The 11,935-nt window shown below is 54.0% G+C and overlaps 3 protein-coding genes across 5 annotated transcripts; 2 read left to right on the plus strand and 1 right to left on the minus strand.

The window, feature by feature from the left end:
- Window positions 1-18: 18 nt before the first annotated feature.
- On the plus strand, window positions 19-4,520 carry camkk1b (calcium/calmodulin-dependent protein kinase kinase 1, alpha b). 2 transcript variants are annotated; one of them, XM_052077704.1, is made up of 17 exons: window positions 19-293; window positions 758-1,030; window positions 1,104-1,151; window positions 1,221-1,274; window positions 1,450-1,501; window positions 1,580-1,701; window positions 1,984-2,020; window positions 2,099-2,120; window positions 2,223-2,311; window positions 2,388-2,587; window positions 2,661-2,714; window positions 2,963-3,036; window positions 3,124-3,211; window positions 3,297-3,425; window positions 3,615-3,718; window positions 3,875-3,925; window positions 4,266-4,520. In XM_052077704.1, exons 2-17 carry the CDS (start codon window positions 836-838, stop codon window positions 4,357-4,359), a joined length of 1,413 nt encoding a protein of 470 aa, XP_051933664.1. In that variant the 5' UTR covers window positions 19-293; window positions 758-835; the 3' UTR covers window positions 4,360-4,520. The 2 variants fall into 2 exon arrangements, with proteins under 2 accessions (XP_051933664.1, XP_051933665.1); XM_052077705.1 differs by lacking the exon at window positions 3,875-3,925 and having other exon boundaries at window positions 19-1,030.
- A 915-nt stretch (window positions 4,521-5,435) lies between these two features.
- On the minus strand, window positions 5,436-6,446 carry LOC127608542 (odorant receptor 131-2-like). Its single transcript, XM_052077663.1, has one exon. It carries the CDS (start codon window positions 6,444-6,446, stop codon window positions 5,436-5,438), a length of 1,011 nt encoding a protein of 336 aa, XP_051933623.1.
- Window positions 6,447-8,247: 1,801 nt separating this feature from the next.
- Window positions 8,248-11,935, plus strand: LOC127608575 (diablo IAP-binding mitochondrial protein-like). Of its 2 annotated transcripts, none has more exons than XM_052077725.1 (6): window positions 8,248-8,350; window positions 9,212-9,335; window positions 9,746-9,868; window positions 10,487-10,597; window positions 10,673-10,769; window positions 11,072-11,552. In XM_052077725.1, exons 1-6 carry the CDS (start codon window positions 8,307-8,309, stop codon window positions 11,170-11,172), a joined length of 600 nt encoding a protein of 199 aa, XP_051933685.1. In that variant the 5' UTR covers window positions 8,248-8,306; the 3' UTR covers window positions 11,173-11,552. The 2 variants fall into 2 exon arrangements, with proteins under 2 accessions (XP_051933685.1, XP_051933684.1); XM_052077724.1 differs by having other exon boundaries at window positions 8,249-8,350; window positions 11,453-11,935.

The following is an 11,935-nucleotide window of genomic DNA, read 5'->3' on the forward strand; positions in this document are numbered from 1 at the left end:
CATTTTGACACATTTTGAATATGGCAATACATCCCATTTGGTTTTGGCATATAACAAATCAAGGTGGGAGCCTTGGTGGCTGCGCTTGCTCACGTCGCGGCCTTTGGAAGCACTCAGCCGCGCGCTAAATGCGGCGCGGGCTAATCCCGTTAAACGACCGTCGATCGCCGCTTCTTCGCGATTAGCGTCGCGCACGCGCGCGCGCGCGGACACCAAAGGCGCACCGAGACCTCGTCGGCTCGCTCAAGGACGCCGCGCGGGGGGCCCGCCCGGACCGACCGTCGCCCTCTTCGGTGAGCGGCTCGCGGACGGACGCTACGATCGAGTCGGGCTTCGCCGAGCAGCCTTTAAACAAAGCTGCCACTTAGTCGAAGAGCTGCGCCTGCCCTTTTCGACGGCCTTGATTTCTCGGTGTCGATCGTCAGCCGCGCCTGGAGGCCAAGGCGTTGGCTTTACCGTTTTGAGCCCTCGTCGCTTCTTCCCGTCGTTGTTGTTGTTGTTGTCGCCGCTGCGTTAAGAGGCTTTGCGGAGGTCGGCGCTTGTCTTTCTCCTGCAGCGGACAATTGCAAGCAGAGCGGACCGAAACTAGTTCAACGTCACGTTGGCGGCGGATGGATTTGCGGTTCCCTTTTTAGCCCAATTTAAAAAGGGCGCGAGGAGGGAACGAAGCCGAGACGGGCTTCCGGTGCCTTCGCCTCCACCGAACCCCGGCGCACGAGTAGACTCGCGCGGAGTGCTTTCGGTCTTCTGTTTCCAGCCCGATTTTCAAGGCTCGCCAACGAGACGTCTCGTTCCCATCGGGCCGAGCGGCCATGCGCGCCGCCCCGAGGCCGTCATGAGCGCGGCGAGCGAGGACCACGACGGCGAGCTGGCCGACGTGCTGGCGGCCATGAGCGTCAAGGCGGCGCCCGACGCCGCCTCCCGCCGGGCCCGCCTCTCCGACCGGAAGCTGTCGCTGCAGGAGCGCGGCGGCCGCGTGGTCAGGCAGCCCACCGTGGAGACCAAGAGGGTGTCCATCACTGACGAGCAGGTAGGGAATGTGGGATGATTTGACGTTGTTGGTCGCTTCATTTCTGAATTTTTTTTTTTTTTTGCCTTTCCAGGACTTTGTGCAGCTCAACCAGTACAAGCTGAAGAAGGAGATCGGAAAGGTAGCACTTGACGCACGCCGGCCATCAGTGGGTGAAGAATGGCCATGATGTGTGTTTTCCGCACTGTAGGGCTCTTACGGTGTGGTCAAGCTGGCTTACGATCAAGACTCTGAACAGTATTATGTAAGTGGCTGCATGCTTCTCTTAACCCCCCCCCCTCCCCCTCTTTTCATCATTGCACAATTTTTTTAAGTCTCTCTCTCTCTCTAGCTAGGTCGATAAATTAGGTCGCCAAAGGTGTATTTCCACTTGATGGCTTTATTGATGCTTTGTTTTTGCTTGACTGCGTTCCATTCAGGCCATGAAGGTTGTTTCCAAGAAGAGGCTCATGAAGCAGTTTGGTTTTCTGCGTGAGTCTTTCGTGTCGAAGGATGTTTTTTTTATTTTTGCAATCTTGACTCGCTTGACCTTTGCCGGGGTGACTTAAGGTCGCGCTGCGCCGGGCCAGCAGGAGGCCTTCCCCAAAGCCTCCATGCCGCTGGAGAAGATCTACCGGGAGATCGCCATCCTCAAGAAGCTGGACCACCACAACGTGGTCAAGCTGGTGGAGGTCCGTCTCACTGCCTCACGCCCCAAAATCAAATTGTCACAAAGAAAAACAGCGCCGCAGTGTTAAAAAAATGTATTTATATGAAACGAGGAGAAATGATCGTGTGACTGCACGCAGACAATTGTTGATCTTGCGAACGCGTCTTTGTCCTTCTTACGAGTAGCCGCAGTGCAAACTGAATCCAAAGCCCTTTCGTTTTGCGACGCGGCCCGTGGTGTCGTGGGACGCCGCATGCCTTGCGTTGTCCAATTTCTTGCACAATGACCGCCGGTCTACTTGCAGGTGCTGGACGATCCTGATGAAGACGGCCTTCACATGGGTACCAACTTCTTTTCCATTTGGATGTTGTTTTCGCCAGGCTTCCAAGAGTCAACTCTTTTTCCTCCTCTCACTCTAGCGTTCGAGCTGATGACCCAAGGGTACGTCGGCTTACTTTTTGACAGCCACTTGTGGTGCGGGATGCGATTGTGAGATGCCTGACTTTTTTGTTGTTGTTTTTTTTGGGGGGGGGGGCGGGTCAGCCCGGTGATGGAAGTGCCCACGGACGAGCCCCTGACAGAAGAGCGAGCTCGCTTTTACTTCCGAGACCTCGTGCTGGGCATGGAGTATCGTACGTTCGCTCACCCCCTCCCAAATGTCGGTTCAAGTTGAACGCTAACCCAGCTTCCCCGCGCCGCGTTTGCCAGTGCACTACCACAAAATCATCCACCGGGACATCAAACCGTCCAACCTGCTGCTGGGCGACGACGGCCACGTCAAGATCGCCGACTTCGGCGTCAGCAACGAGTTCGAGGGGGCCGACGCGCTGCTGTCCGGCACGGCCGGCACGCCGGCCTTCATGGCGCCCGAGACCATGGAGGAACACCGCCCCGAATTCAGCGGAAAGGTTTCGCCGCCGCCGCCGAAACCAAACGCTCGCCCAAACGCTCGCCCAAAACGTCGCCGTCTCTTGCTTGCAGGCGCTGGATGTGTGGGCCATGGGGGTGACACTCTTCTGCTTTGTCTACGGGAAGGTAACGCGTGCTGCGTGCACCTTTGGAGGACTGTGTGTGTCTGTGTGTGTGTGTTTGTTGCGTGAATATTGAAGAGGGTGGGGGGGCGCATGTTGGAATAGAAGCCATTTGGATAATGGATGAATGGAGTTTTCCAAGCGGTCGCGGGTGTGCGGTTGCGCACAAGCGCCTTCATTGCATCCATTTGGCTTTGCCGCACGCCGGCGCGCGGCATCGGCGTGAGCGTGTGACGTGTCGTCGTCCGGCAGTGTCCCTTTTATGACGAGTACGTGGTCTCCCTGTACAACAAGATCAAGAACAAAGCTGTGGAATTTCCACAAACGTGAGTACGCCACTCGTGCCTTTCGATGCTCCGTCGCGGTCGGGGAGTTCTCGCCGTGCTGACCTTTGCCCTTTGTGCTTTGCGCAGGCCCGAGACAAGCGACGCGCTCCGGGATCTCGTCGGCAACATGCTGGACAAAAACCCGCAGAGCAGAATCACGCTCCCAAACATCAAAGTGAGTCGCGCGCGCGCTCCACGCTACTCACGGAGGAGGAGGGGGGGGCGCGCGCTCATCCGCGTGCGCATTTGTGCGTCGCCAGCTCCACCCGTGGGTGACGGAGTACGGCGCGTGCCCGCTCCCCCTGGAGGAGGATCACTGCACGGCGCTGGAGGTGAGCGCCGAGGAGGTTGAGAACAGCGTGACGCTGATCTCCAGCCTCTCGACGGTGGTGAGTCACTCTCGCATCTCCCGTCCTCGTCGCTCGGCCGTTCCCACGGGGGGGGGGGGGGGGATTCCTTTTGAATTGTAAAAAGTGAGCAAAATGGACATCCGTGACTGAACAATGGGTCTCAAATGGGTCCTTGTTCATGTGTGGGGTTCGCCGTCTTTGTGTTCACTTCACTTGTCTGCTCCCCAGATCCTGGTAAAGTCCATGCTTCGCAAGCGCTCCTTCAGCAACCCCTTCGAGTGTCCGGCCCGACGGGCCCACAGGTCCATGTCTGCCCCCGGTGGGCTTCTCACGTAAGTGCGGCCGGACAACTTTGGAGAAAGGTCAACTTTGTGTCATATCCCAAACAACAATGCTTGATGAGATTTGGCGGTTGGTTGGGGGGGTCGGGGGGGGAGGTTGTCGTCGGCGCCAACAAAGCCCATGAACGGCGTATGTGTCTCTTGCAGCGGTTGCTGGGGTCTGTTGGGTTCGTCGGCTCCGCTCCATCCGTCTCTGAGGTAATCGTTCCTCTCTTCCTCTTCTTCTTTGGTGTGGAGCCGTTTCGACCTTTTCGACCTCGTCCCCAAATGTGCATTTCCTGCCCGTCCGCAACTTGTCCCGCTCCTGCTTAACTTTAGCTCACGGCCAACCGGGTTTGGGTCGTTGCCGTTCCTCCGGTCATCCTTAACAACAACCGCCGCAAGGAAGAGGAGGGCGCCACCGATCCTCATTCCCAACTAGATTTTTGCACCCCAAACTTTGTCCTCATTGTCCTCCCCAAATTCCCCCTGCCGGGCCTTTCGCCCTCGCCGCTCAACCTCTTCTCACCTTTTGTGTCAAAATCCGAAATCCCGTCAGGAAGAGCAGCCGCGATGGCAGCCGCGACGGCGAACTGGAAGACTTGTACGAAGACGAGGCGTTCGCCGAGTGCGCCGACGCCGCCCAGACCTGAGGTCGCCCTCGTTTTCTTTTTAGTTTCTTCTTTCCGCTTTTAACGCGCATAGATCGGGAAACGAGCGGCGTAGGCCACACGCTAACGTTCCAATCGACGGCATTGTTGTCAAAGAATACCGCTTCCCGATTTGCCTCCGAGAATAAAAAGACGTCCGCCCAGCCAATGGCGTTCGTGTGTTTTCTCGTCTTGACCACTGGATGGCGGTGTCGGACTCTCCGCTGCAAATCGTTTTTCTCCACAGAGCAAGCGGGAGTGGATGCAATTACCGTGGAAAAATCAAACGGGCCTCGACTCCGAGAGAGAATTTTGAAAATATTTTTTCGATTTACGTTGTATCGGCCGTTAACGTTGACGGAGTGGCTCATCGTCTTGTCTGTACTGCACGCGCTCCACTGATTTGAAACCGTCCGCGATGCTCCGGAGTCTCTGTTATTGCACGGAGAGGGAACATTTCTGTGGAAACGGTTGCCATGCAACAGCACAAAAAAATACCTCGGCGCTAGTCCGCGCTCGTGAAACTCCTCGTTTTTTTTTTGGGGCGGGGGGTTATTTTTATATTTTGGTAGGGCGCACACACGCTCAGCGGCTCTCCTGTATTTTTTTCAAAACCCTTCAAAACAAGAGCAAACGTTGTTCAAAAACAAAGTACTGTACCCCCAAATGGCATCATGAAGGAGTATGTAAGAAGCTGGAATAATTGCAGACTTTTTGGGGGGCAAAGTGTCTTTTTATTTTGTATTCATACACATGAACCGCATGAGCAACTGTGATAGTGGCAATCCGAGCACCAACAAAACGCAGAACGGGAAGCGCCCCGATATCTTCCATGTGGAAACTAAACGACAGGGCAGAGGAGAGAAGTGAAATGGTTTTCATTGTGCTCATCAGATTTCAAGCGAACTTTCAACAAAGTGTCGCTTTCTGTTTGACCATCACATGAAAGAAAAGGATGAAAAAGTGTCGGGGAGATGCAATGCTGGGAAAAAGTTCAAGTACAAGGAAGGTTCAGACTTGATGCTTCATGAGCAGTTTGTGTGCGTGTGTGTTTTCTGGAAAAGAAACGAGCCGGGCTCTTATTCTGGAAGGGCGACGCCCCCCTTTGAGCACTTGGCGCTGGAAGCGTGGCGACGGAAAGGCGGCTTTTGCCTTTTTTCAATCCTCCAGTTCTTCCCGGAGAAACGGCAGAGCGCGTACGACTTGAGCGCCTTAAAGAAGGTCTCGTCCCGGAGGCCGTAGACCAGGGGGCTCAGGCAGCGCGGGCTCAGCGTCACGGCGACGTAGTTGAAGAGGCGCACGATCTGAAAGGCGTCGCGATCCGCCTCCGCCAGGGCCTTCTCGAAGGGCGGGAGCAGCAGCTGCATCAGGCAGAGAACCAACTGGACGGCGTGAAGGCTCACCGTGCCGAGGCCTCTCCGGGACGCGGCTCGCTCACGGGCCCGCGCCGCCTTGGCCGCCCTCATGATGCGCACGTAGCAGAAGACGATGACGCCGCCCATGGCCAGGAAGTACGCCGCAAACACGGCCGACCTCAGGTGGTTGTGCCACGGGTAGGCCTCCAGGTTGTGGACGGTGCACATCAGCCGGCGCTCAAAGTAGTCCCTGCCGACCGAGGCCGAGACGGCCAAGAAGAAGACCACGCCGGGGACGGAGCTCAGGCCGCCGATGACCGCCACGCCGCCCAGGCTTCGCCGGCCGCAGCACAGCTCGGCGTGCCGCAGGGGCACGCACACGGCCACGTAGCGTTCCAAAGTCATGGCGGTCAAAGTGCACGCCGTGGCCCGGTTGGAGAGAGCCTGCACCAAGTAGATGCCCATGCACAGCCACCGGCGGATGGCGATGCCAAAGTGGTAGTGGAGCAGCAGCACGTCGCTGACGACCAGGAACCAGCAGTCGTTGAGCAGCATGTTGGCAAACAGGACGTAGCGCATGGACAACCTGAACTGCTCCCTGCCCAACAGCGTGCCCAGCAGGAACAGGTTGATGGCGAGGAAGACGCCGATTAAAACTTGAAGGAAAACGTAGTAGGACAAGCCGCGTCGGAGCTCCGCGCCCGCCGGCGACGACGACGACTGGTTGCCGGCCATTCGACAAAGCGCAAAAGCCATTCGCGAGCGGATGAGCAAAGTCTGCGCTTGGCGCGCGGGGCCGGCAAATTTGTAGCTCGCTTTCGCTTTCGTCGTCGCCAATGAACGCGCGGCGCGGCGTCCGTGGGAGGGAGGGCAGGCCAAATGGCTTTGGCGTAAACAAGTCATCATCCTCTCTCCATAGTGATCAACAAACTCAATCGGCAAACGTGCAACCTCTGCTTGAGGAAACGCCGCCATAACAGTCATGCGTGCAAAGTCATGAAAAATGAACAAAAAGTAGCTAACAACAAAATACGCCGCTAGGACAAACAAAACAACGTGGCAGCAACCCAAATATCCGACGCCGAGGCAGTCCTTGGCACAAAAAAATCTCATGACATTATGATCGACCACTGCCACAACGGAGGAGAAGGCCTTTTTCTTGACCTCGACAAACTTCAAGGTCAACCGTGAAACAAAACCAAATCTACTCGAAACAACAACAGAAGCACAACGAGGCCTGATGAGGCCTTCCAAGTGATGAACGCTGACGTCGATGGCTCGCAGTCTCGATGCCCTGATGGCAAACGAGGCTTAGGCCACAAAGCATTCCATGTCCGAATCACAGCGGGTTCATCTAACCGACGTGTGTTTCGATGCTTTCGCGCGCTTGCAAAAGTGGCCGGCATCAAACGAAAAGGTGCTCCGTCTTCACTTGCTGGACACGCATGTTGTCGCGTGAAATAAAAGCTTCAATGTCTCAATGGGCAAAAATCGGGACAAAAATGACCCCGTTGCGAAAACACCCAAGTTATCTCATTTTGGTTTGAGGCGACGAGTTTCGATTCACGTTCTCGAGCACTCTCAAAGCCACAACAATCATCCGCTGCAAGTTAGGCGTCACCTTGATGGTGCCCAACGATGGGACACGTCCGCAGTTTTTCATTCGGTGAGGAGACGGGTGGTCTGTCGCCCACCTGTGTTTGGTAGACATTGAGATGTTTCCTCGCGTGGAGTCGTTCGAGGGCCTGAGTGTGTGTGTATCTATGTGGGGGAGCATGGGGGGTGGGGGGTGTCTTCCAAGAACAAAGGCGCTCCTAAGTCATTTTGTCCATGTCACCGGTCTCACAAGATAAAACTATCCCCGTGAAACTCATTAAAGCCTAAAAACAATCATTAATTATTCACAGTGTTTGTGTGCCCGCGGTGTTTTGAGTGCAAGGTGTTGCTCATCATGGGATGCGGTTACGCAGGTCCACTGGAGCTGTTTTTCATCGTGTCGTCATGTGTTTGTCGTACACAAAGATGCCACCCTGAGTATTGACGACAAAGTCCAGTGAAACTCATTAGCGGCCTCATTCACTATTCATAAGTTGTTGTTCACTTGGAACACGCTCTTGGATTTCATCAGAAGGCGACGACGTGCAATATTCGGAGGACTATTACTCTTTTATGTAAAAAGAATTTACTCCACAAGCCATAGATTTTAAATGAGCGACACCTGCACAATCGCTATCGGAAATTTAGCGTTCACAAAAACAACGACAATAAGATCATTGATGTGGTTGTACTTTGTAGTTTGGATGGTGTACAAATGCCTCACAACACACTGAGTGCTATTCCTAATTTTGTGCCCCACTTATTCAGTTCAACGAACAGTAATTATTATATTTGGAGAGAAATTGAAATAAGCATGACTAATTTTATACTGGGAGAATAAGTTGGAGAATCTGTTCAATCTTTTATGCCACGGAAACGTTTCCTAAACTAATGAGGTGAACGCCGAAGATTTTCTGGCCACCAGATGGCAGCAGCGGGTGACGTGAAACCGGAAGTATCGGCGGGAGGGCGTGGGGTACGTTTACTGGACAAACCAACATGGCCGCGCTCGGGCGGGGGCCAGCTTTCCTCCGATTACTCCGGTAGGTCCCGTTTTAAGTAAGTTTCATCTTCACATTCCGCCCAAATAAATATAACGAAATACTTGTACAAAAACAACGGCTGCTGTTTTTTTCGAGCAATGAAGCGACGGGCTTCATTGCTCGCCCGGAAACGCAAAACGGAAGTCATTGGAATGTACCTACAGTGACGCAACATCTGTAGCATTAAAATTCACCGACAAACGACCACTTCATAAACCATCGATATGCAAGTTGTCGATGAGACGTTTTGAAACGTTCGCGTGCAGCGGCTTGACTGAGCCGAGTGGAGGAAAGTGGTCTTGCTATGACTTGCGCCCGCCAGCCACCGCTTTCGGCACACCTGCGCTAAAAGGCTGCGCAATCTCTCGAAGAACTCTGCTCCTTTCGATAATGCCACGCGCAATGTGCGACAATCGAATATGAAATTGTCTGCTTTTATCAGACTTTGACCAGCTTGCTTCAAGGTGTTTGGTGAAGCAAGCTGGCCAAAAGTGGGCGTGCCAAATCAGAATCTGAATCGTCTTTCTTGGCCAAGAACACACAAGGAAGTTGTCTCCGCTAGTCGAGGCTACACTCGTATTGCAATAATAAGCAACCACGATAAACAAGGACATGTCATACGAGTAGCGCAAGACTAAACGAAGCCCCGCTGGAGTCGAGAGCTAATATGAATGAAGAGTCCTGAAGCTGAAGCCGAATCAATTCCCCAGTGGTTCGGGAAGCTTCATTTGGCCCGTCGCTACCTTTTAAGTTATTTAAACACAAACGACAGACAATGAGACAATGCTCACGGGCTCACACGTATTCTTTATCCTCTGTGGAACGAAGCACCGAGTACAACTTTGTTGTGGCCGCTTACAGGAGCAATGCTCAGGTGCTGCGCAGGCGCGGCAAACCGGCGGGCTGCGCCATGGCGAAATGGAGGAGCGTGGCGACGTCGGTGGCGGCGCTGGGCGGCGGGCTGTGCGCCGTTCCTTTCGCTCAAGTAAGGGCGACGGCTGCGCTTTGACCGCGCCGTCGTTGACGGCTTCTGGCAAACGTCTGAAAGCTTTTCCAAGAAATGTCCATGGAAACTTTTAACTGGCAAATTTGGGGAAGGCATTCGAGCCAAATGAGCCGATTTAAAAGCAGGAGATTGCTCCAGATTCTTTTTCAACTCCAACTTGATCAAGTTTGAAAGATTTTAAGTGTGCGATCAACTTGACGTACAGTCATTGAAAATCAAATGAAATGTATTTTCCCTGACGACGTGCAAGTTCTCTGCTCAGAAGCAATTTTCAGTTTGCTTAACTCTTGTTGATTCCCACGCCATTCCGTGACTTCCCGTTGAAAGTTTCCGACATTCCGAGGTTGTGGCAGCTTCTATATTTCTTTTTGGGGCGTGTGTTGTTGCAGGCGCCGAGCCTCACTCACGAGTCTCTGATCAAGCGAGCGGCCTCACTGGTGACAGACAGTTCCGCCACGTTCCTCTCGCAGACCACTTTAGCTCTCATAGATGCCATCACAGAGTATTCAAAGGTGAGCGTGAACACCGACCCGCAAAACGGTCAAACTTTGAGGCCGGGCGCGTCCCCTCTGGTTTGCGCACAACAGGTCGTCAAAAATTCCAGCTGCTCTCGGGGGGGATGAAACAAACAAAATGAGAGAGTTCCTGTGTTGGTTGGCTTCTGGAAACCTTTTGGGAGAGCTCGACTCAGAATAGAAAAGCCTTCAAAATGCTATGTGGCAAAGTGAAACTGTTTTTAGGGGCTGAATTTTTAAAAGTTAAGCCTAGTCACAGATTGTTTCTTTTTTTTACTAACCGATCCTCTGTTAAAACCAAGTCCAAACTATTGCTTTGGTGGCACTTTGGTACCAAGGAACAAAGTGTGTAGAGGGGCTTCATTTCTCCGGGCCAGCCTTCTCCGGTAGAAATGCTTTGCCGCCACCTTGTGGCAACTCGACGCAATCGCAAACCTTTTTGGGGTGGACCTAAACTCGCGGCATTGCTCGCTGCATGTGTGGTTTGAATTTCAGGAGACATTTGGAGGATCAATGTGTCTTTGACAGACCTCTCAAAAAGGATGGAGGACGCCCACACGCAAAACGATGTAAAGATGTGCTTGCTTGTTTTTTTTTTTTTTTTCCTCTGGCCAGGCTGTGCACGCGCTGCTGGCGCTCCAAAAACGTTACCTGGCCTCGCTGGGGCGTCTGAGCCAAACGGAGGAGGAATCCATCTGGCAGGTGATGATCGGCCAGCGCGCGCAGGTGAGTCCCGCTCGCCGGCACTCGGCCGAGAGCGGGCCGCGGCGGAGTGACGTCACGTGTTCGCGTGCCTGCCAGGTCAGCGACAGACAAGAGGAATGCGAGCGTTTCGAGGCCTTGTGGATCAGCGCCCTCCGCTTGGGCGAAACGGCAGCGGAAGCGGCGTATGTTTCAGGTGGGCAAAATTTTCAGGTCGGTCCTCAGTGTTCCTGTGCTCTTGTCGATTTTCTCAATGAGCTCGAGCGCCGAACTTGTTGCTGTAATTGCCGATAGGAGCCACACGATGGCGTGAAAGATGAAGCTCGACTCAGTCGCGCCGAGCTGCCACCAGATGGCGCCAAAGTGACGCAAAAACTCCGCCCGACTCGGTTGTATTTGAAGAGCATTTCACATGAATGCGCTCATCAATTTGCCCCCGATTCTAAAGTAGAATAAAATTAAATTCCTCACTTCTCCGATTTCTGGAATGCGCCATAGGCTTAGGGTTCCAAGACGAGGGGCTGGGGAGGCTTCACATAACCTTTGAAAAGTTTCTGCATTGTGGTAGGTCGTGTCAAAACAACATCACATCCTTGTAACCATTTGCATCCTGATAGCGTATTTTTCCCGAACGTGACGCAAATTTGATGGCAATTTTAAGAGATCCATTTTTTTCTTCACGATTACAACCCATCTTCATTGATGTACTGTTGACACAACATTCACCGGCTAACTTGGTGAGAAAGTATCCTCGCCAAATGAAATTTGGGCTCGAGCTCCCCCGTCGAATTCTTGCGCTCGACAAATCACGGGCGAGGCGCCAGCGCTCGCAACTGGCGCACCTTGGCCGATGCACGTTGTGACGCCGAGCGTTTGCAGGGGCCGAGCAAGCGTGCGTCGCCATGCGGAGCAACATCGACTTGGCCCGCTCCCAGGCGGAGGAGGCGCGCAAATTCTCCCGCGACGCCGACAAGAAGCTGGCCGAGGCCAAAGCCCTGGAGATCCGAGCCGACGCCCAGCGCGCCGCCGCTCTGGAGAAGAGCCAGGAAGACGTGCCCGAAGCTTACCTCCGAGAGGACTGAGGAGGCCGTCGCATGTTGGAAGCGGGGAACGGCCACTCGAGGTGACCGGGCCCCAAGTGGCAAAACCGGGTCACGTCGCTGCAAATCGGGGTCGCCTTGGTGGAGGTCTCTGGTGGAAATTGACGAGGCTCTTCTTCGGCCCACGTCGTGGAATTTGGGCGAGTTCTTCGTGTTGTGACTTTGGCCGCAGGCTTGCTGTATTGCAAGTCGCTCTTTGACGTCGAAACTGCTGTGAGCTGTTTTTTTGCACAACGTTGAATAAAAGCGTCATGGAATCCGA

Source organism: Hippocampus zosterae, chromosome 10 (assembly GCF_025434085.1).
Source record: "Hippocampus zosterae strain Florida chromosome 10, ASM2543408v3, whole genome shotgun sequence".
NCBI classification, from domain to species: domain Eukaryota; kingdom Metazoa; phylum Chordata; class Actinopteri; order Syngnathiformes; family Syngnathidae; genus Hippocampus; species Hippocampus zosterae.

Coding starts and splice junctions, on each gene's coding strand:
- camkk1b (XM_052077704.1), top strand. CDS start 836: ATGAGCGCGGCGAGCGAGGACCACGACGGCGAGCTGGCCGACGTGCTG. Junction 1,031..1,103: donor TGTCCATCACTGACGAGCAG/GTAGGGAATGTG, acceptor TTGCCTTTCCAG/GACTTTGTGCAGCTCAACCA. Junction 1,502..1,579: donor GAAGCAGTTTGGTTTTCTGC/GTGAGTCTTTCG, acceptor GGGTGACTTAAG/GTCGCGCTGCGCCGGGCCAG.
- LOC127608575 (XM_052077724.1), top strand. CDS start 8,307: ATGGCCGCGCTCGGGCGGGGGCCAGCTTTCCTCCGATTACTCCG. Junction 10,598..10,672: donor TGATCGGCCAGCGCGCGCAG/GTGAGTCCCGCT, acceptor CGTGCCTGCCAG/GTCAGCGACAGACAAGAGGA. Junction 10,770..11,452: donor GGAAGCGGCGTATGTTTCAG/GTGGGCAAAATT, acceptor GAGCGTTTGCAG/GGGCCGAGCAAGCGTGCGTC.
- LOC127608542 (XM_052077663.1), bottom strand. CDS start 6,446: ATGGCCGGCAACCAGTCGTCGTCGTCGCCGGCGGGCGCGGAGCTCCGA.